This window comes from Abramis brama (assembly GCF_963993115.1).
Source record: "Abramis brama genome assembly, chromosome: 17".
In the NCBI taxonomy this organism is placed as follows: Eukaryota; Metazoa; Chordata; class Actinopteri; order Cypriniformes; family Leuciscidae; genus Abramis; species Abramis brama.
In genome coordinates, this window is record NC_139979.1 from 36,513,306 (window position 1) to 36,537,225 (window position 23,920).

Genomic DNA, 23,920 nt, shown 5'->3' on the forward strand with positions numbered 1-23,920 from the left:
ATATGCTGCTGCCAGTCATTACTGTAGATGATGATATCATCCAAGTACGCAGCGGCATATGCAGTATGGGGCCGCAGAACTCTGTCCATGAGACGCTGAAACGTGGCCGGGGCCCCGAACAACCCGAAAGGAAGTGTCACAAATTGGTGTAATCCAAACGGCGTGGTGAAGGCTGTTTTTTCTTTGGACATGGGAGATAAGGGGATCTGCCAATATCCTTTCGTTAAGTCCAGTGTCGGATAAAAACGAGCCGTACCTAACCGATCAAGCAGCTCGTCAATGCTTCCCTCCCCTGACGGATCCTCGCGACCCGGCTGGAACCTCGGCTCCAGCCTTCCAGCAGGGAGGTGCCCTCGGTGGTCCATTAAACCGGGTCCTGGGAAAAGGAACGGGTTTAGGGGAATGGGAAGAGAGAGAGACAGGGGGAGAAAGAGAGAGAGATATGGATGGAAGGGGTTCGCCGACCCCTGGAGCACGCCGCCAGTTGATCCTCCACCAGTTGGATGCGACGCCGGCCGGTGGCACTGGACCCACTGGGCAGTCCTCTTCGGTAGTCGAGACACGAACTGTTCCAGTACCACCTTGTCGATGATGGCTTCGGCGTCGCTTCCTCCGGCCAACAGCCATTTGCGGCACGAGTCCCAGAGCTGCTGGGCCAAGACAAAGGGTCGGCCTGCTTCCGCCAATTCCAGTGAACGGAAGCGTTGACGATGTTGTTCTGGGTTGAGGCCGACACTCTGGAGAATGGCTCGTTTCAGATCGGCGTACACCAGGAGGTTCTGGACGGGCAGTTGTTGAGCAGCCTTCTGGGCTTCCCCCGACAGCAGTGGAATTAGCCGTACCGGCCAGCTGGTCGATGGCCCAAGAAGGCCTTGGGATCGTCAGAGACACCCATCTTCGTAATAGACATGTGAGCGGCTGGGATGGAGCTGGGGGAAGCCGACTCCATCCGAACCTCCCGGTCCAGCAAGCTCCGGAACAGCTCGCGGTCCTCCTGCTGGGCTTACATCATGGCTTGAAACCGACATTCCTGATCCGCCCGCAAGTCCAGCAGGGCTTGATTGTTTTCCTGATGTAGACCCGCGAGTCCGCAAATGGCGTTCCCGATGTTCCTGACGGAGTTTGCATCTTGGCGGCGGCGTTCTCCTTCCTCCTGGGTTTCGGCACCAGTGTAGTATTTTCCCTTGTTTGTGTGTGTGAGAAGGAAGGAGACCGGGATCGGCTGGCTGAGGCTTGTGGGTAATTTATTAAATAAACTCAGATCACAATCGCGCCACATGCGCATCAAACATAAATCTCATTCCACAGTTCAAAATACTCGACAGCATTTGTCTTCCTCATTCAGAGTCCTCTTTCCACGATCCCACGAGTCCTCAGCCCTCTCTCTTCGATCGCTGGTTACAGTCTGGCTTTTATACGGTCTCCCCACTCCAATTACTGCAACGAGACATAGGTGTAAGTCATTTTGCACTTGACCTACTTACCGCCGCTCGTCTCTCCACTCTCTCTCTCGTCGCAGACCTCGCTGAACCACGCCTCCCCCGCCACACTGTGAAAACGTTTTTTTTTTAAATAGCAAAAAATATATTTATAAGGTAGATGTAAACAAAATACTAATAGGTCAATATAAGCCTTATTATTAAATTATTTATTTTTGTGTTTCATTAGTGACAAATTTGGGAAGAGGAAAAATATTCCAAAACATTCTGAAAATACAATATGATAATTAACTGCACAATTACTAGAAATGTGTACTTTAGATATTAAACAATTTGCACACTTAGAAAATTTGTGGGAAAAGACAAAAACAATTCAAGACGTTTCCAACTCTGACTTTGAACCAGTTCTGTAGAATGGCCCATATGGGTATTTTTTAATGATCTCATGTATGTGTATTAACATATGTCAGTTCAGTGCCATGTCTCACATGCTTTCATCTGTTATGCTCCAGTGTATGTCATGATCGAGCTCCGTTTTACCGCATGCCTCTCACATTCGTGCTGTCAGCGATCTGGCATGGAGTTTACCCCGGATACTACTTTACATTCATCACCGCTATACCCATCACCTTAGCAGCTCGCACTGTGAGTCTCTCTCTCACACACACACACACACACACACACTTTGTCTGCAAGTTTTTTTTTTAGCTTTGTCAGTTAAAGTTTAGTCAGTGTAATTTTCCATTTCTCCACACATTTATATAAATCCCTTTATTGCTCATCATTCTCAGCCACACCTGCCACTCACTCACTATTGCCTTGTGTTTGGGTTTGATGTAACCAGGTGCGCAGAAACTTCCGGGAGTATTTCTTGTCTTCTCGCCAGCTCAAGGTCTGCTATGATGTTGTGACCTGGGCTGCCACTCAGATGACCATCTGCTACACTGTGATGCCTTTCCTTCTGCTGGCCATCAAACCCACCATGCAGTATTACAGGTATACAAGTCTCAGTTATGCAATTTGTGTAGTCCACATTGCAGCTTGTTCTGATCAAGAACTGCCCATGAAGAAGGGAAGGTGTTATCTAGCCAACATTTAAAATGAGTTCTGTCAGGACCACTGTCGTCACAGATGATTGACGATTAGCATACAGTTTGGATTGGCGGTATGGTTCTGTTCTGGGCTTGCATGGATAAGAGCAGGGAGAGCAGCAATAACCCCACTTAGGGTAAACAGAAGAGAACCAACATAAAGGTATTGCAGATATAATTACAGTTTTTCTCGATTGCTTAAACACATTTCTTCAAACTATGCCTCGTATTCTCAAAACAGTAAACACAAATCCATAACGTCTCACCCAGTTCCCCAAACATCCTATGTTCAGGTCAAAATGATGCTCTACACTCAAAACCATTCACTCTTGCTGAAAAACCAAACTTTGCCCTCAGACACACACACAAGCCCTCACAAACACACACACTACAACACAGTCTTACACACTGGTGCAATAAATTCAAAACAACATTTCCAAAACTGGTAAGTTATGTTGCTTGTGGTTCCCCGCCTCACAAACCTTTTCACATGATGAACACAAAATACACAACCAATGGATACATTGGCAAAAAATTGTATTCCTTAATGTACTGTACAGAACAATACACCAAACAAACAAATAAATACTCTGCCCCAGCATCCCACCTTTGGTCTGGGTCAGGCCAGAGGATCTCGTCCACATCACAGGCTATATTGGCCCTAGCCAGCGGGGGGGAATCCTCTTGCATGTCTGATCCACCGCTGGCACGCATCAACTGAAATATCTAGGCAGGCTTCTCCCATTTCATCATCTCTGTGTCCTAGAAAAAGAGAAGTGCTGATTACTGTAACTGTAACACATCCTTGTTATTGCATTTGATGCATTTCTTTTTATTACAGTAGTATAGTGCAACAGCTACAGTACGTGTATGTGTTGCATACTCAACAGTTACAGTAGAGAGCAGTCTGAAGCACATCTACTGTACCTGTTCTTCTCCTGGAAGGTTCTTATGATCGAGGCGAGGGTGAAGCGACTCAAGTTTGGCTGTACTTGTTGCCCAGACTCCCTCAGTCATACCATGGACAAAGACATGGGCAACTAGAGTGGCACTGCTTGTCTCTTTGGCCTTGCCCTTCCCCCTCCTCCTCTTCTTCCTCTTCCTCCTCCTCCTCTTCCTCCTCCTCCTTCTCTTCCTCCTCCTCCTCCTCATCTTCCTCCTCCTCTTCTTCCTCCTCTTCCTCTTCCTCCTCCTCCTCCTCCTCCACTCCAGTGTCCACAACCTCTTCCTTCATTTCTTTCTGGATCCATTGTTCCAAAACCCACTGAACTGACTCTGGCCCTTTTATCTATCTATTGAAGGTTCTGATTGGTGTGTGATCAATTTTGACTCTTAGTGTTTCCACTTGGGTAATTGTGTGCTAACTGAGCTGAAGCTGTGCTGACTTGAGTGAACAATATTGAATGCTAGTGCTTTATACATGACAACATGGTGTAGGCATTGAGAAATGAAGGGATTGTGTGTAGAGTTTTGCAGTGACAGTTCAACAAATCTGACTCATGTGTCAGAAGTGTTTAAAGTTTAGGTAAATGGGTGTGCTTTTTGATAAATGGCGTTATGGTTTTGAAATTTTAGTTCAAAAGCCTGGTTATAGTATTTAAGCAATCGAGAAAAACTGTAATGTTCAATAATATAACATACAACATAATTCAAGAAAAATTTGAAGAGGAATATCGGAAGGTCAAGTCCTCACTGGATGAGAGGAGGAGCTGGGGATGGAGGAGGGTAATTAGCTCCTGAGTAACACGATAAAGCTGCTGATAATACTGAACGGACCTTATATTGGGATGCTGTGATCGGCTTATATTCCTATAGGTAGATGTGGAAACTTGCAAACTTGACTGATGTGACATGCCAGAACTAATGCTATGCTTGATTTTTTTTAATGCAAGTTTTAGGGGTGGGTAAATCTGAAATCAATAAAAGTGTGGCATGCAATAATGTCTTTTGAATAATTGTGCATTTTATAATATTTTTTTTTTAATAAATGATAAATGAAAATGCTTTGTTTAAATTAGCGAGTATATTAGCGTGTTTTACATACCTGTTTTCTGTAGAACTGCTTTAGCTGAATTGAACTAATTTCAAATTTGATCTTTACAGTTATTGAACCTAACTGAACAAACTCTTAACTAACTTCAGCTAAACAATGAGCTGAACAAAGGGTTTACAGCAAAGTTGCTCAAAGGGAGCTCTCTGCAGTTCCGGAAGGACTACAGAGAGATCCCAGGAGGGGATGAGGTGTGGCCTGGGAGGGTTTAGCCTCCTGGCGCCTCTCAGAAACCTGATGACCAGGTCGTACTTTCCGAGGGACCTGCTATCCACTGTAACTTGGTTATAACTTGCTAAAAGGAAAGCACAGAGCGGAAAGCTCCAAAGGCTTTCCTTGCATCCGGATGTGGGTGCCATATGGTGCCCCATCCCTCTAAAAAAAGGTTTCTCTTCAGGGGAATCGCGTCTGAGAACCAGTTAGGTGCAACCATCAAGGCCTGCTCCTCGTCCTCCCTGACCTTGCACAATATCTGTTCATGCAGGCTCACTGGGGGAAATGCATACTTGTGTAGGCCCCGGGGCCAGCTGTGTGCCAGCGCATCCGTGCAGAGGGGAGCCTCAGGGAGTAAAAGAGCTGTCAGTAGGAGGATTCCTGGGAAGCAAACAGGTCTTCCTGGGCTTCCCCAAATTGAAGTCTCCACCGACCTGAGGCGCTGCTGAATCCAGGGGAGGAGATGGCGGGCAAGTTGTGACATGCGACGGGAGCTCACGCTGCCTTGGTTGTTGATGTATGCAACCATCACAGAGTTATGCATCTTGACCAACACAAGCTTGCCCCGGAGCAGCGGCCGAAACCGGTGCATGGCGAGCAGCACTGCAATAAACTATATGTGTGTGCAGGGATTGGTTATGACGGAGCGGAGAAACGTGATTGATTTGACCTGCTGATGCGCCACAGTAAAAAGGCATCGCTGTCCGAAGATGGCGAGCTCATTCTGGCGTTGGCCTTGTGTCGTGGAGAGATCTGGATTCCTCCTCCTGTGGACAGATCCCAAACTGATTCTTTGATCATGCTTGTGTAACAGCGTTATGCTTTTGTTTGTAATGAATTAATCAGACACTTACTTATGTTATAGGAGCGTAGGGGTGTCCAGCCATGTATTTTGACTTCTTTTGTGCTTTGTTTATTTATAGGGAGACAGGGAAGTTTCTTGGTCATTTTTGTTTTCCCCGATTAGGTTATTTATTCATGTATTATTTATAAGTCTATTTTGTTTATTATTTTGGCCTTGGGGCACCCTGAAGCCATGTCTCCTTAATTTATTTATTTTTCATTCCACCCTTAATATATTATTTTTTGTGGATCTTGTGTCTTTTGGTCTTTTTGGTGTCTTTGATGATCTGTTTGCTTGGGCTGGATTCCAGTTTGACACTGTGCATGCTCGTTCATAAGATGTGCCGTCATATTGGCACAGGGGAGAGTTTGCTCTTCTCCCAGTTAACCCAAAGCCCCAGATGGCTGAGGTGCCTGAGCACCAGGTTTCTGTGTTCACACAACAAATCTCGATACTGAGCTAGAATGAGCCAGTCGTCGAGATAGTTGAGAATACTGATGCCTACTTCCCTTAACGGGGCAGCCTCCACAACTTTGGTAAAGATGCTGGGAGACAGGGACAGCCCAAAGGGGAGAACCTTGTCCTGGTATACCTGACCCTCGAAAGCAAACCAAAGAAACGGTCTGCGTCCTTCAGGGTGATTGCTGCTAACCAATCTTGAGGGCGAACGCATGTGAGAATGCACTTCTGCGTTAACATCTTGAACAGAAGCTTGTGCAGGGCCCGAATCAAGACTCGCAGATCCAAGATCGGGCATAACCCACCGCCTTTCTTGGGTACTATGAAGAAAGGGCTGTAAACCCCGACCTCATCTCGGCAAGAGGGACAGGCTCTATTGTGTCCTTCTCCAATAGGACTGCAATCTCCGCTCGCAGGACAGGGGCATCTTTGCCTGTCACAGAGGTAAATAGGACTCTGGGGTACACCTGGCGAACTGAATCGCATAGCTGAGTCTGACAGTCTGAATGAGCCAGCGGGAGGGGCTGGAAGGCTCTACACTGTAAAACTTTTCACTGTAAATTTACAGTAAAATACTGGCAGCTGGGTTTCCAGCCACATACTGTATTTTTACAGCACTAGTACAGTAAACAGCATTTACAGTACTCCACTGTAATTACCAAATACAGTATACAGTGAGGAAAATAAGTATTTGAACACCCTGCTATTTTGCACGTTCTCCCACTTGGAAATCATGGAGGAGTCTGAAATTGTCATCGTAGGTGCATGTCCACTGTGAGAGACATAATCTAAAAAAAAAAATCCATAAATCACAATATATGATTTTTTAACTATTTATTTGTATGATACAGCTGCAAATAAGTATTTGAACACCTGTCTATCAGCTAGAATTCTGACCCTCAAAGACCTGTTAGTCTGCCTTTAAAATGTCCACCTCCACTCCATTTATTATCCTAAATTAGATGCACCTGTTTGAGGTCGTTAGCTGCATAAAGACACCTGTCCACTCCATACAATCAGTAAGAATCCAACTACTAACATGACCAAGACCAAAGAGCTGTCCAAAGACACTAGAGACAAAATTGTACACCTCCACAAGGCTGGAAAGGGCTACGGGGAAATTGCCAAGCAGCTTGGTGAAAAAAGGTCCACTGTTGGAGCAATCATTAGAAAATGGAAGAAGCTAAACATGACTGTCAATCTCCCTCGGACTGGGGCTCCATGCAAGATCTCACCTCGTGGGGTCTCAATGATCCTAAGAAAGGTGAGAAATCAGCCCAGAACTACACGGGAGGAGCTGCTCAATGACCTGAAAAGAGCTGGGACCACCGTTTCCAAGGTTACTGTTGGTAATACACTAAGACGTCATGGTTTGAAATCATGCATGGCACGGAAGGTTCCCCTGCTTAAACCAGCACATGTCAAGGCCCGTCTTAAGTTTGCCAATGACCATTTGGATGATCCAGAAGATCATGGGAGAAAGTCATGTGGTCAGATGAGACCAAAATAGAACTTTTTGGTCATAATTCCACTAAACGTGTTTGGAGGAAGAAGAATGATGAGTACCATCCCAAGAACACCATCCCTACTGTGAAGCATGGGGGTGGTAGCATCATGCTTTGGGGGTGTTTTTCTGCACATGGGACAGGGCGACTGCACTGTATTAAGGAGAGGATGACCGGGGCCATGTATTGCGAGATTTTGGGGAACAACCTCCTTCCCTCAGTTAGAGCATTGAAGATGGGTCGAGGCTGGGTCTTCCAACATGACAATGACCCGAAGCACACAGCCAGGATAACCAAGAAGTGGCTCTGTAAGAAGCATATCAAGGTTCTGGCGTGGCCTAGCCAGTCTCCAGACCTAAACCCAATAGAGAATCTTTGGAGGGAGCTCAAACTCCGTGTTTCTCAGCGACAGCCCAGAAACCTGACTGATCTAGAGAAGATCTGTGTGGAGGAGTGGGCCAAAATCCCTCCTGCAGTGTGTGCAAACCTGGTGAAAAACTACAGGAAACGTTTGACCTCTGTAATTGCAAACAAAGGCTACTGTACCAAATATTAACATTGATTTTCTCAGGTGTTCAAATACTTATTTGCAGCTGTATCATACAAATAAATAGTTAAAAAATCATACATTGTGATTTCTGGATTTTATTTTTTAGATTATGTCTCTCACAGTGGACATGCACCTACGATGACAATTTCAGACCCCTCCATGATTTCTAAGTGGGAGAACTTGCAAAACAGCAGGGTGTTCAAATACTTATTTTCCTCACTGTATATACCACATACTTTTACAATATTAAACTTGTCTACAGCAATAAATTGTATAGTAGTCACACTAGGAAAAAGAAAACAACATTTTCTGGGTTTTAAAACATTTATTTTGGTTAAAAGCAAAGATCAGAAAATTGCCTTCTTTGAACATGTTGGCTGAATGTTTTTTTAAACATAAAATGCAAATTTAACACTTAACAACAAACAGGTAACACTTAGCACTTAATTAAAGGGATAGTTCACCCAAAAATTTTAATTAGCTCATGATCTACTCACCCTCAAGTCATCCTAGGTCTATACGACACTCTTCTTTCAGACGAATACAATCGGAGTTATATTAAAAAATGTCCTGGCTCTTCCAAGCTTTATAATGGCAGTGAATTGCTGTTTCTGTTTTGAAGTCCATACAAGTGCAAACGAAATTCCATTCAAAGTCTTCAAGTTTTCGCAGAAGTGAGGACACTTGTAGGCTTACAGTGATCTTTTTTTGCACAACTTGGCCAGTTTTCTTTGAAGTTACTTGTCCTTTCTTTGTTTTTGATCCACGTTCAGGATTGATGTCAGGAAATCGTCTAAAAGGCAGAAAAGAAAGGAAAAAAAAAACAATGAAATATTATGGACTGAGTTTATATATTTTGACATAGAGAGACAGCACAAAATATGTGTAAATAAAAACCAGATATCGTTTTTAACGACTAATCTGTTTGGATAAAACTGAACATGAAAAAAAAAATGCAATGTTGGATGTTGTGATCAATAACTGATATTTTTTCTGCCCTGGTTAAAATACATCAACTCAATGTGTCTGTTTACATGTGCACTGTCAGTGTCAACTAACTAAACTTTTGGAAGTGGGGTTGCCAGATTTAAAGTTTTATTCTACAACTTTTAATATCATCCCCTCATCAGGTCCCATCAGAGTATCAGTGGAAGGGCAACCATAGACTGTTTATATAGAGCACACATTGCCAGAATGCAGCCCAAACCTTTGTGACAGAAATAATTTAACTTTAATTGCAAGCCTTGCAATGTTTATTGCATACATGACTACATGATAATGTTAAACATGACATTTACCAGACTAAAATGCATGTTTGCCCCCAAAAATGAAAATTCTGTCATTATTGCTCACCCTTAAGACTTTCGTTCATCTTCGGAACACAAATTAAGATATTTTTGATGAAATCTGGGAGGTTTCTGTCCCTCCATTGACATCAATGTCATTGCAACTGTCAAAGCCCAGAAAGGTGGTAAAAACATTGGTAAATAGAACATATAACTACAGTGGTTCAACCTTAATATTATGAAGTGACGAGAATACTTTTTGTGCGCAAAATAACCCCAAAATAACGACATTGTTGAATAATCTCTTCTTTTACATGTCATTCTCCTACACTGATTTGTGAGGATGAGTGGGCCGGAGTGTATTAAAGGATAACTCTCGCCAAAATGCAACCTAGGGTCTTTTTGTTAATCTACCCGAGGCAAACTTTCGTTTAAAAGCATAATTAGGATGGAAACGGCACTTTTAAGTTTGACCGTATTTTCGTTTTCGGTCAAATTGCTTTTTGAATGGGAGTGCATGGGGCACGACTCTGATAGCATTAAAAATCGCTATTTTTGAAAACACTAAGAAGGCTCGACACAACATGAAACTGTGCTCGAAGTATCACCAGGGGCTCTACACATGAACTCCAGCATTGAGAACATTGTTTGTGTACACAGAGTTCACCAAAAATAAAGATTTTGAACAACTCACGGAAGCTGTGTCCGCCGGCATTTTGACAGTCAAAAATAGTTGATCTAATAACTTTATTCTAGAGCTGCTCTAAAGCCAAAACAATCTATGTTACTGTAATTTCCTATTATCACTGTAAAGCTGCTTTGAAACAATCTATATTGTTAACCCCCTGAGGTCGGTGGTATCGCCGGCGATACCAGCTCGCTTTTTTTCAGTTCAGTTCAAAAGAAATTAATTTTGCTCTGTTGACTTTGATATTACAAGCAAGTTTCATACATCAATCGATTCTGTTAAATGTGTATTATTTTTGTGTATACTCACAATAAAAACAAAGTGTTGTGCTTTTTGCCAAATAAAGAAAAATAAACGTGATGCGAGTTCTGCCTTCTCTCTGTAAGTTAAATCCATTCTGAAACGCGTCCGAAAATGAACTGTAACTCAGCGAATACTCAGTCAAACAGGCATACAGACACACAGGCATGAAGCTTGAATCCTCTTCTTTTAAATGAGGTAATTTATATAAAAAACAAATATTCTCATCTTGTGAAATCTGTATTAAAAGAGAGCGATTCCAGTCGAGCTAATTAGAGCTCATTCAAAAGTAATGTGACTCCGCCCACGGAGAGCGCGTGCTATTCACTGAGGCAAACCTGTGAACGCCCCCCATATCAGCTCAAGAAAACACAAGTTTAATCATATCATTGTAGCCTACGTGTTTACACCATCTGGCAGCGCTGTGAGGAATAATAATAATGGAAAATGTCCCTCAGAGTGCGGGTATTGCGAGGAGCGAGGATCCGAATACTGTAGTAAGTTTTTTTTCCTTCTCAAGTTAATCGCGTTTCTGTGAATGAATGAACGGCAGCCGCAGAGATGCGCGCTGTTTACCACAGCTCGCAAAAAGACAGTTTAAATTTAAATCGCCTTTCTGTGTGTGTGTTTGTGAATGAATGATGATGTTTTAGCAAACTGTATTGCTATACTGAGATGAGTAAAAATCGACTGAAATATGTTGAGGCTATTTGTATAAGCAACGTATTAAACTGCAAATTAACATTTACATGCCCTAATATTTCATAAAAACAACGTTACAGTCAGGCGTTCGGTTTTAGCAAACTGTATTGCTATACTGAGTAAAAATCGACTGAAATATGTTGAAATAAATGTATTTGTATAAGCAACGTATTAAAATCGCAAATTAACATTTATATTTCTTATAATAAAAATGAAAGACCTATGTTACAGACATATGAAAGACAACATTTCGTTGATTAGTTTTGGATAGATTATACATTTTTACTGTAAAATATCTGCCACCTCAAATAAGCTTTTGTTTGCCAATTTTTGCTCATATGTTAAATATAGTATGTTTTGTCAAAAATAAAGTAATCAAATAATCAATCAAATCCTTAACTTTGAAATATGTATGATAAAATGTATACTTTAGTTTTTACAAAGAAAGATTACACTTGAATTGTTGTTGTAATTGTAACCTTTTTAATAAAAAAATATATTTACAAGGTAGATGTAAACAAACTATTAAAAGGTAAATATAAGCCTTTTCTTTAAATAATTTTTATTGTGTTTTATTAGTGACAAATTTGGGGAGAGGATAAATATTCCAAAACTGAAAATACAGTATGAGAATTAACTGCACAATTACTAGACATGTTTTCCTTGGATATTATAGGCCAATTTGCAAGCACAATTTGTGGAAAAATAAAAAAGAATAGAGATGCTTCCAACTGTTGCTCTTGCATTCTTGTGGCTCAGTGACACACCTGAATGAATGCCTCATTAAGTATGCGGGCCCCATTGTCTCCTCAGGTGTGAACCACTAAATATGCATGATCGTTGACGCCCACTCCGCATATTGCCTTTCCAAACAGAAAGTGCTTTGCAAGATTCAAATCAATGTATTGTGTTATGTGAATGATTAGGCAGGATGATTTTCACATAATTTTGAAGAAAAAACACTAGGCGATGACATCCATTAGACAAAAGTCTTATTGGCACATATTTAGTATGTGTTTTGTGGCCTTATTTCAGAAACTTTATTTTTTATTTTTTTCAATAACCACGCATAAACATTATTCTCTCAAAAATGCAGACATGTACATTCTTGTTGCTCACATATTATGGTAGCCCTGTTTGTGCTAAATAGTGTGTAATTTTTTTTTGCCATTAATATGTTTATAAGCTACTGAAAAAAGCACAAATGTCAGGGCATGTCAGAACATCTCAAGGACCCCAAAAACACCTTAGACCCCAGAGGGTTAAAAGCGCTATATAAATGAAGGTGACTTGACACTGTTTACACTACGTCAACAGCGTAGGAGAATGACGTGAAAGAGTAGAGATTGTTGAATAATGTCGTTATTTTGTTTTGTTTTTTGTGCACAAAAGGTATTCTCATCGCTTCATAATATTAAGGTTGCACCACTGTAGTTACATGGATTATTTAAACAATGTTTTTACTACCTTTCTGGGCCTTGAAATTTGCAAAGACGTTTCTGTCTATGGCTGGTTCAGAAACCTCTCAGATTTCATCAAAAATATCTTCATTTGTGTTCTGAAGATTAACAAAGGTCTTACAGGATTGGAACGACATGAGGGTGAGTAATTAATGATAGAATTTTCACTAATCCTTCAACTGAAAACAACTTGCACTGACATATCTTAAATATGTGACTACCACTGTTTTGTCTCAAGATGCACACCAGTAATGTTTTTTTATTTTTTTATTAGACATTTTTATAAAAGCTGCTTAAATACCCTAATTTTATTAAGGCCTAGACCTGTCTTAAGCTAAGCCCTGTATGGAAACCAGGGCCATATTGTTCATACCAGTAGTCAGCTTAATAAATACTGTCAAGACAAGTCACAATTCAGTCTAATATTTATATAAATGGCAAATATGCTAATGACTAACCTCTGAACAAACTCAAGGTGCTGCCTCTTCCTGGTACTGCAAGCTGAAGTTATAGGAGGAGGCAAACAGCGCTGCCAGGCCAGGGATGAAGAGGCTGTGATCCTTCACACACACCTTGAACTTCCAAACGTAATGTCCAGCACTGGTTGCTTAGAGATTGACCTGTAATTGAAAAAAAATAAAAATAAAATGAATTAATAAATAATATTAATAATTAAAATAACTATTGTGGGTTCCACTGTGGTTCGATGTAGTTGTCTATCTATTCCTATAAATTAAAATTTTCACCTAAAAATTAAAATTGATTAGGTTTAGAACACTAAAACGCACTGCCATATTATTTTGCTTGTTTTAAGCATAAACTCACTCAATTTTGACTTATTCTTTCAGAAAACAAGACAATTTTTACTTGTCAATTAAATGCTTCTTCATGTAAGAATTTTAGATATCTGGACTGGAAACAAGAAAAAAACACTAATTAAGAAAAACATATTTTTCAGTGGAGTGAGTAAATGATGGATTTTCATTTTAGGTTTAAACTACCCCTTTAATGTTTACATACCAGGAAATAATGGGTGGACTCTCTGGCAAATGTAGCCTAGATTGCTGGACATCAGCGTTGCAAATTCCTGAAACAATTTTTAAAAAGGACAGCACAACCATGATCAACAGAACCAAAACATATTACAGATTAATGAGATTTGTTGAATATCATCTACTTATCTGCTTGAAGGATAACACCGTCTAACTTCTCTTTGAATTGTTAGTTGTAGGACCATGGCATGGCAATCAGGAATAAGTTACTAACATTTGAAAACAGCATTAGGAACATGGATTTTCTTGTGCTAGCAAAATTCTGACAACGATTCAAAAGCACGATCACAGAACTGACACAGCATTTGATAGCATTTTTTTTTTTTTTACCATAGACTATAACTGTAACACTAACGTTACTTAAAAGCACTTACATTAGCACTGGACCGTCATCAGATTACAAAGCCTGAAACGAAAAATATATATAATCAAAAGCAGGTCATGCAAATAACATGGTATATGTTGCCTATTATGTGAAATATCGAAGTTAACGTTAACGTTACTTGGTAAACAGGTGGAACAGAGTGAATTGTTTGCGCGGCCGCGGTAGAAAACCGCGTTCGCATAATCAAAACAAATAAGCATTTGTGAAACCATTGTAGAAATGCGAATGCAAAAAAACCCAAAATATATTGGCTTACCGTGTCACTCAGTTGAACAATTTTCCATCTTCTCAAACTCTAAATCCCACTAATCGTCACAGGCGCAGGTTATTCAGATGACAAATTCTTCCATCCGTCTTCATGTAGCACGTTAATGTCGCCCATTTTCTGCTGCGTCACAGGCAACTAATGTTTGAAACACGAACCGAAGCTCACAAAAGCTTAAAAATTGCTCACAGATTCGCAGACACTGTTTATCTTGTTAACAGGAATGATTATTCTGTTCAGTTGAATCCCGCTGACAAATCAAGTTTGCCTGTAGTAGCTACTGTCAGCTCCGTCACATTTGAACTGAATTGAGCGTGAAAAAAATCAATCCCACAATGCAGTGCTTTTACAGTATGATACTGTGTATTATGAATTTATCGGGTTGAAAACAGAAATGTGCTGTATATTTACAGCTGTTCTGTAAAATATACAGCCTAATACTGTATTATGGAAATACAGTACAATTCTGTAGGAAATTCGCTGTAAATTTACAGTAAAGTTTTACAGTGTAGCCAGGCTCTGTGAGAGCACCACCAGAGGGACAACCAACACACCCACGGAGGGGCAACGAGGGGGAGCACTGGGGCTTATCCCGGGAAGCATAGCATACTAAAGTAGAGGCAGTGTGTGGTGTGACACTTGCCAGGCTCCGAGGAACCCTAGAGAACTAGAGATGCGTGAGGAAGAAGCGCATCCTGGGAATGTGATCTGGCCTGTGGTGAAAGGGGGGGTTGAACCTGGAAGCGCAGCGTCGCTCAGTGCCCGGCAGCACCCAGAGACTGAGGAAACTGCTGTTTTATTGAAAATTAACGGAACTATCCTTCTGGTCACGAAAAGATAGAGAAAAACACACCATGAGAGTTAATTGCTGGTAGAGTACCAGAGTAAATCTGGTAGACTTGTGTGCTCTCCTCTCCAAGTTTGATGTCAGCAAAGAACAGTAGGCTAAAGTTAAGTTGATGTGAGTTGGTCTGGCCCGGCAAAAGAGCTCCCACTGTAACCCTCAGGTCTCCCTGAGTGCCAGCCATCGCAGCCCAGTGCAGAGGAACCGGCTGGGTAGCACTAGAGAAGACCCACCGTTCAGGAGGAAGGAGAGTCGCGATGTCACCAAGGTCACCACGGGCTTTATACGATGATGGACAGATGATCAACAGTAACGTAATCATCCATGTCACCAAAGAGCGCTTGGGTTGAATTCGATTTGTTTGCTGTATTGTCGAGTTCTAATCCTAAATGGAGAACTTGTTCGTATATGCATCCACCTTTACTATTTCTCTCAAAAATGATGATCGTGTTGGTAAGTACTCCGTGTATCCTTAAATTATTTTACAACACTGGCAAAGATCGTTTACACTCATCTTCTTTTTCTACTTCTTCCAGCGTGTGTGCAGTTGAGTTCTGGTGACAGCTATGCTCTGATTGGTTGTAGGTCTATCCAATTGAGTGCAGAGGCATTTTCTTTCCAGGTTCGGTTGAAACACCACCCAATAATTACAGCCCAATGGAGCAGAACAGACTCACATTCTGACTAGAATCTGAGTATGACGACGTCAGGCTACCCGTTTGGCACTTTATTTCTTTATTACTTTTCAAATATTTTAGTTAAAATAAAGTTCTCTTCGAGCTGAAATGTCATGGGAAAAGAGAGAATGAGTTTAGAAAAAGGCATATTCAAACTCACATTAGAACTAACGGCACCCATCTTCCTCTCCACACCACTGATCCTGCTAACAGGTTTTCTTGTGGTTCTGTCTGCCTCGATCAGCCAGTGGTGGGCAGAGTTAGCGTAAACAGCCTCTGCCTACAGGCGGGCCATTTGCACTGGTATAAATTACGTTTATCAGCGCATTTGGAGGGATTTGCTTTTCTATTTTTCTATGTGGAAAAATGTGTTTCTCAACATTTCTCCAGAGAGACATATCCTTCAAAGTGCAAAGATATCTAAATTCATGTTTATTTTAGGGCATAATGTGACCGTCTTGTATTCTCTTTTTTTGTTGTTGGATGATATCACTTTCTGGATGTAGTTTGTGCTGGTAATGTTTATCTCGTGTTTTTTTCTCTGTCCTTCAGATCAATGTACTTTCATGTGCATGTCATCAGTATTCTGGCTGTGATCCTCTTACCCAGCAAACCCAGGGGCTTCAAGCCTGAAAGACTTGACCGGCATTCGAACAATAATGTGAAGGAGTACTGAACCCTTCTGGTGTGTGTGTGTGTGTGTGTGTGTGTGGACTGAGAGAGAAGAGGCACTGACAGACAAAGGCTACTTTGTGTGAACAAAATTAAAAAAGAGCTGGTCTGGGTATTCATTTGCTCACAGGCCAGCGCTGAGCCGTACACACACACACACACACACACACACACCACACCAGAGCCAGCTGGAGAACGAGTAAGGGAACACACAGTTTGAGTAGTGCTGTACTCACTGTGAGGCAAATATGTGACACCTTTACTAAGTAAATAAATGCTGCCCATTTTAATGGTCTTTTAAAATAGTTTAACACAATTTTTCCTAATTTATTTTGGATATAACTGCATGATCACTTTATACTGATGCCGAGAGAGAATTGTTTGATTTGTTTTTCTTTTTTTATAAAAATGAAGTGAATTGATATTTTATACTAATGTATAAATAATAATGTCTTTTATAATATCTTAGTTATCTGGGGTTAAGATGTCCATTTTCAGTAAAATTACTGTGGCATATAATGGCTATGAATAATAAATAATAAATACTCCTGCAAATATTAACTGAAGAATAGTCAAATTAGAATGACATGTTGTGGAAGGTGAGGCCTAAATAAAGAGGTTTGTGAATGAATTAATGAGCATTGAATGTGTACACTGCCTAGATTTACTAACTAGAATTTCTGGCAACTAGAATATATTTTGACTCTAAGCAAGGTCCCGGTTATGCGGGTTTTCACTGCACAACACCAGGAGGATCAGGCCTGTGCAGAACCACTTCAACACCAGGAGGATCAGGCCTGTGCAGAACCACTTCAACACCAGGACCTGGCCATTTCTAGGCTGGACTTCCATCATGTGTGATCAGATGATCTGGTCTTCAATGAGCCCGAGAGTGTTCGAGAAACAGCTGAAGCTCATCTCTTCTGAAAGCTCATCTCTTCTGTGAGCACTGAGTCCTGCTGACTCTTAAGCCGAGTTCAGACTGCACGATTTTCAAAGTAGTTGGGTCACTGTTCTTTTCACACTGCGTGACTATCTTGGGTAACATCAGTTGCTGGTGTGTTCACACTGCACGATGCATCGGCGACAGGGGGTTTCACACTGCATGACTTTCAGGAGGAAGAATCGCCGACAACTTCTGTCTGGTCCGCAAACTACGTTTCACAACCAAACAAGCGCGAGAAGTGATAAGGAAATAGCGCAAAATCCCACGTGCGTAAGACTGCAGTTCTCGCGCGAGACTGAAATTGTTAGTAAAAATGATAGCCTGCAAGAAGCTTGCGATCCAAATTGTCTGTGCGCTGATTTGCAGCGAAAAGGAGAAAAAGAAAAACATATGTATGAGGAAATGGCTGGGAAGACGAGGGGAGCAAGGACTGTGTTCTGCAAAGAGAGTTGGGGGTAAATAAATAATTTTGCAATGTGCTGCTGTTGCTGCTGGTCAAGCAAATCTTTGTGCTTTGTTTCTGTTTGATATAATTGTAAATATATCTATTAAAATACTGATATTGTGTCCTATAACTCCTCCCCGAACTCCCCGCTGCTGTATCATGCTCTCTCATTGGCTGTCGGTCATCGCCGATGTACTTTTCAGTCAGAACTCTTTCACACAGCAGGATTGTGAATCGCCGACAGGTCCAGATATTTAGCATGCCAAATATCTCACGGGCGTCGGCGACTCGTCGGCGATTCTCTCAGATCGCGTCTTTGCTCATTCACACTGCGTGATTGTCACTCGCGTGAACGAGCACCGATTTGCCTGTGATTTCGGGCATTTGTCAGCCAAAATCGGGGCTAAAATCGTGCAGTCTGAACTCGGCATTATTGATTAAAACAAGTCTATGTAAAGCAATTAGCTCAAAATGATATCAGCTGCAACTAGCAGAATTAAAGGGTTAGTTCACCCCAAAACCAAAATTCTGTCAAGATTTACTCATTTACTTAAGTCTTTCCAAACCTGTATGAGTTTCTTTCTTCTGCTGAACAGAAAAGAAGATCTCATCAACTCTTTGGTTACCCATATTCTACGAAATATCTCCTTTTCTGTAATAAAGACATTCATACAGGTTTGGAATAACTTGAGGGAGAGTAAATGATTGAACTATCCTTTCTATCCCTTTAATATTACAATCATCTAATCTGTTCGTCCAGCATATATTCAGTGCCCCGCTTGACACAATCATCTAAAGATTCTTGACAAATCTAATTTTTCCAGCCACAGATAATAACTTTCTTACAGTGCTATAAACATTAGAGCATGTAGTGAGGATCGGCTCATTACGGGAATGTGTCTGAACACAGAATCAACTCGAGTGAGTCTACACAACGCACAATACCTAAACCAAACACAACACACAGTCACACACACATGCGCTGGTAACCAACAGTGTTACACACACACTTCTGTTCGGTGCAGGTTAAGAGTCTTATTCTTGCACTGGCTTCTTCAGGGAGTCTGTGTCCCGAGACCGTTTCCCGATAGGTTTCTTTCAGCTGTGTGGTCGTAAAAGTTGTCAGATTCTTCTGGAGGTAAACGAAGAAAGACGAGCTTCGGCCAAATTGTGCCTGCTACAAACTGTGTGGTTTTGGCGATCCTGTAAGATCATTACAGATCACACTGTACGACATGGATCTCATAAACTTGAGTTCGTATAGTTAGTATAGAAGAATAAAACATCAGCATGTGCTAGTGGTGAACAAATAGAGCAAGATGAATCTGTGGTGTTTATGTGTGCTGAGAAAAAGAGGAAGAAGCGAAAGAGGAGAACATGGACGATTATGGACCAACTTGGCACGCATTCTGCAAATGGAGCTTGAGGTGAGTCTTTGAGTTTTAGTGCCATGACGCCTTTTAAAAGTAAAGGTTCCAAAAGAGGGTTTTCGCAGTGGTGCCATAGAAGAACCATGTTGAGGATTAGGCCTTGGTTCAAGCAGGACATTTAAGTAGCTTTTATAAACGGGCCTTATAAAAGATGACTGGTGTGCTTGATGCAGAACAATGACACTGGCATGTTGTAAGATATGCTTTCAGGTAAAACAGCTCAAACATGCGTTTAGTCGTTTTAGTCACTGCTAATTAACATGTTGAGATCACATCAGGCTCTTTGACAACAGCCTATTTGAGAATCATTTACTTTTGCTTCGAACTGGCCATTATCTTAATACATTAATTACTTGTGAACGTTTGTGAGTTTGGCTGAGCATCAGACTTATCAAACTTTTCCTGTGACAACCAATCATATCTTCAATAACACTTGAGAATCGCTTACTCTCGATTAGAACAAAACTGACCAGAGGGTTGTTCCATAAAAGACGCTTAGAAAAGCGGGGATTAAATTCCAAAACCGGACTTGAATGAGCCTAACAAATAAGTTGAGGCTAAAATGGTTCCATAAAAGGTAACTGAAGTTCACGCAATCTCACTAATTTGATCCAGGTTTATCAAGTCTGGATAATTGCGTGTGCACGCGTTTCTGAAGCAGCCCTAGAGGTCGATGGTGGATCAAATCGATCCACCATCAAACAGTGTATATTTTGTGCTGTTTTATGCGTTTGTGATATGTTTTTTTTTTTTTTCTCAGTGCAAAACTTACATTTTACAGTTATATCCTCCATCTGTAAATGTTAGAAAGTCATGCAAATGTATCCATTTTGCTGCTAATCTTCATATTGAACGAGCGCTGCTGCGCGCATGCGCGCCAAATAGGAGCGCAATAATTCTGACTAAAATATACATTTTGCTTGGAAAATTAATATGTGATATTTTATAACACTAGAAATATCTTCTAATTATAATAATTTATCTTTAGGATGTTGGATAAGTTGCCGTAAACTTCTAGCGAACAGAAGTACTTCAGTGAACAGAAGTAGCCTATTTTTAAAAAAAAACTAAATATATAAAGATACAAAATATAGTTTTGGGTATAGGACCTATGCTACTTAATAAAGATGATGTATACTTATTTAGAATGCTGAGAATTACAGCTTTTAATGCAATAATTTTTTGGAGAAAGCAAGAATCCCCAGTTTTAAATGAGTAGATGTAATTTCTAAAGTACACTATGGAGAGGATAACATGAAATTAAGAGCAAATGTATACATTTTGAAAAGATATGTGCAACTCTAAAATCAAAGAATATTACATAAAATAAAGGAATATATATTAGTCTACATTAACTACATTTTTATATAACCCTCCCTCCCTTTTATTTCTAGTTATTTGTTATTTTATTTATTTACTTATTTAATACTGAATATTTGATATACAAATAATATTACTTGAATAACTATTAGGAATTATGTGTCATTATAAGAGTTTGATATAAATATCTGAATGTTACATTTATATATATCTATATATATCTATATATATATATATATATATATATACAGTGAGGAAAATAAGTATTTGAACACCCTGCTATTTTGCAAGTTCTCCCACTTAGAAATCATGGAGGGTCTGAAATTGTCATCGTAGGTGCATGTCCACTGTGAGAGACGTAATCTAAAAAAAAAAAAAATCCAGAAATCACAATGTATGATTTTTTAACTATTTATTTGTATGATACAGCTGCAAATAAGTATTTGAACACCTGAGAAAATCCATGTTAATATTTGGTACAGTAGCCTTTGTTTGCAATTACAGAGGTCAAACGTTTCCTGTAGTTTTTCACCAGGTTTGCACACACTGCAGGAGGGATTTTGGCCCACTCCTCCACACAGATCTTCTCTAGATCAGTCAGGTTTCTGGGCTGTCGCTGAGAAACACGGAGTTTGAGCTCCCTCCAAAGATTCTCTATTGGGTTTAGGTCTGGAGACTGGCTAGGCCACGCCAGAACCTTGATATGCTTCTTACAGAGCCACTCCTTGGTTATCCTGGCTGTGTGCTTCGGGTCATTGTCATGTTGGAAGACCCAGCCTCGACCCATCTTCAATGCTCTAACTGAGGGAAGGAGGTTGTTCCCCAAAATCTCGCAATACATGGCCCCGGTCATCCTCTCCTTAATACAGTGCAGTCGCCCTGTCCTATGTGCAGAAAAACACCCCCAAAGCATGATGCTACCACCCCCATGCTTCACAGTAGGGATGGTGTTCTTGGGATGGTACTCATCATTCTTCTTCCTCCAAACACGTTTAGTGGAATTATGACCAAAAAGTTCTATTTTCGTCTCATCTGACCACATGACTTTCTCCCATGACTCCTCTGGATCATCCAAATGGTCATTGGCAAACTTAAGACGGGCCTTGACATGTGCTGGTTTAAGCAGGGGAACCTTCCGTGCCATGCATGATTTCAAACCATGACGTCTTAGTGTATTACCAACAGTAACCTTGGAAACGGTGGTCCCAGCTCTTTTCAGGTCATTGACCAGCTCCTCCCGTGTAGTTCTGGGCTGATTTCTCACCTTTCTTAGGATCATTGAGACCCCACGAGGTGAAATCTTGCATGGAGCCCCAGTCCGAGGGAGATTGACAGTCATGTTTAGCTTCTTCCATTTTCTAATGATTGCTCCAACAGTGGACCTTTTTTCACCAAGCTGCTTGGCAATTTTCCCGTAGCCCTTTCCAGCCTTGTGGAGGTGTACAATTTTGTCTCTAGTGTCTTTGGACAGCTCTTTGGTCTTGGCCATGTTAGTAGTTGGATTCTTACTGATTGTATGGGGTGGACAGGTGTCTTTATGCAGCTAACGACCTCAAACAGGTGCATCTAATTTAGGATAATAAATGGAGTGTAGGTGGACATTTTAAAGGCAGACTAACAGGTCTTTGAGGGTCAGAATTCTAGCTGATAGACAGGTGTTCAAATACTTATTTGCAGCTGTATCATACAAATAAATAGTTAAAAAATCATATATTGTGATTTCTGGATTTTTTTTTTTTGATTATGTCTCTCACAGTGGACATGCACCTACGATGACAATTTCAGACCCCTCCATGATTTCCAAGTGGGAGAACTTGCAAAATAGCAGGGTGTTCAAATACTTATTTTCCTCACTGTATATATATATCTCTCTATATATCTTTATATATCTATATATATATATTGTCTAATTTATCATTGTAGCCTTATTTAAGTTGATTTTCTGTATACTGTGTATTTATTTTTTGACTAATAGTGGTTAATAAAGTCCAATAATGGTATGAGAGAGTGTCAGTGGTAATATCATTGTGTTCTTGTCGGTCAGTGTTAGAGGATCTGTGTAACAGCTGAGGCTTAGCCTGACAGTTAGCCTGCCCTGGACCAGGCTAGTTTCCTAGCACAAGTTGCCAGGGTAACTGAGTTTGAACTATTTTAAGTTTGCTTTATGAAACAGAATCCACCGACAATAAGTCTGACTTACCAAAATAAGCCTGGCTTGTATTCTAATCTTGTTTTATGGAACAACCCTCCGCATATAATTCTCTAAATAGAAGAAAACCGATGAATATCTACATCTCCTTATTGTCTTGATCACTCATTCTTGTAGCAGAGTCACTGCAGTCACTGCTGATATATATATAAAACACTATAAATACAATATATCTATAGATCTAAATCACCCATATCATTGTTATATATCATGATGTCATCCAGCCCTAAAACTTCCTCTTTGGTAAAACAGTAAGGCATTATAGACATAACAGTAAGTCTTCAACCTTTGGTTGCTAACTCCAGTCTTCAGTGAACTTACATCTGAGGACACATGTGAGCGCATCTAAACTCACCCTGCCGGTTCAGCGAGGCTTCGTGTGAATGAATAAGAAAACGCCCACATGTCTGGCTATGAACCTGAAAGTTAATACTCCTACTTGTGTACCGTATCTAAGAATACATTTAACTTAGCAACGAGTGGCTTCAGTTTGATTTAGCATGATAAAGCCGTGGTTGCACGTCACTGCATGTCAAGCCGTCACACGAGTCCCACAGCACGTCCACAGAAGACAAAGCTCACGCCGTCACACGAGTCCTAACCATAGACTGTAAAAAAAGATGGACGACGCCCCTTCGCTCTCTTCCATTGATGAGAACTGAAGCCGCCAGAGTCCCGATATGGCGCTGACATATTGGAACTTGAGTCTGTGCAGTAGCGATCTCGGGACCAGACCCGCGCAGTAGAGATCTCGGGACCAGACCCGCGCAGTAGAGATCTCGGGACCAGACCCGCGCAGTAGTGAGCAGGAAGTAAAGCCGCGAAATCAACGCTCCGCCCTCACTCTCACAGAATGCACTCAGGGAGAGTGGATTCTGCACACTTTTTAAAAAAATGATTGCAGTTCGACAAGAGGCTTGTTAAAATAAAGTAAATACAATCTCCTCAGTCCTCCGAAGATCCCGAAAAAAAAATGTCCGTTGGTGCTTCAGTGACTACTTCGCTCGAGAACCTGTCAATCACAGCTGTCAATCATGACGTTACACCACCGCATCACGTAACTAACTAAAAACCAACTTATTTTTGAA

General features: G+C 40.9%; 1 protein-coding gene and 1 long non-coding RNA gene across 2 annotated transcripts in view; one reads left to right on the forward strand and one right to left on the reverse strand.

Moving 5' to 3' along the window:
- mboat1 (membrane bound O-acyltransferase domain containing 1) overlaps positions 1 to 17,113 on the forward strand; it is a 39,194-nt gene extending 22,081 nt beyond the window's left edge. The window contains exons 11-13 of the mRNA XM_084089987.1: positions 1,952 to 2,084; positions 2,284 to 2,435; positions 16,363 to 17,113. Of these exons, the coding sequence (XP_083946113.1) occupies positions 1,952 to 2,084; positions 2,284 to 2,435; positions 16,363 to 16,486 (409 nt within the window). The 3' untranslated portion in view covers positions 16,487 to 17,113. The remainder of the gene's footprint in view (positions 1 to 1,951; positions 2,085 to 2,283; positions 2,436 to 16,362) is intronic.
- On the reverse strand, positions 8,450 to 14,185 carry LOC311067839. The gene is made up of 3 exons (XR_014603293.1): positions 13,608 to 14,185; positions 13,046 to 13,207; positions 8,450 to 8,944 (listed from the first exon to the last, which is right to left on the reverse strand). It is a non-coding gene; the product is annotated as an uncharacterized lncRNA (long non-coding RNA).
- Positions 17,114 to 23,920: the final 6,807 nt, after the last annotated feature.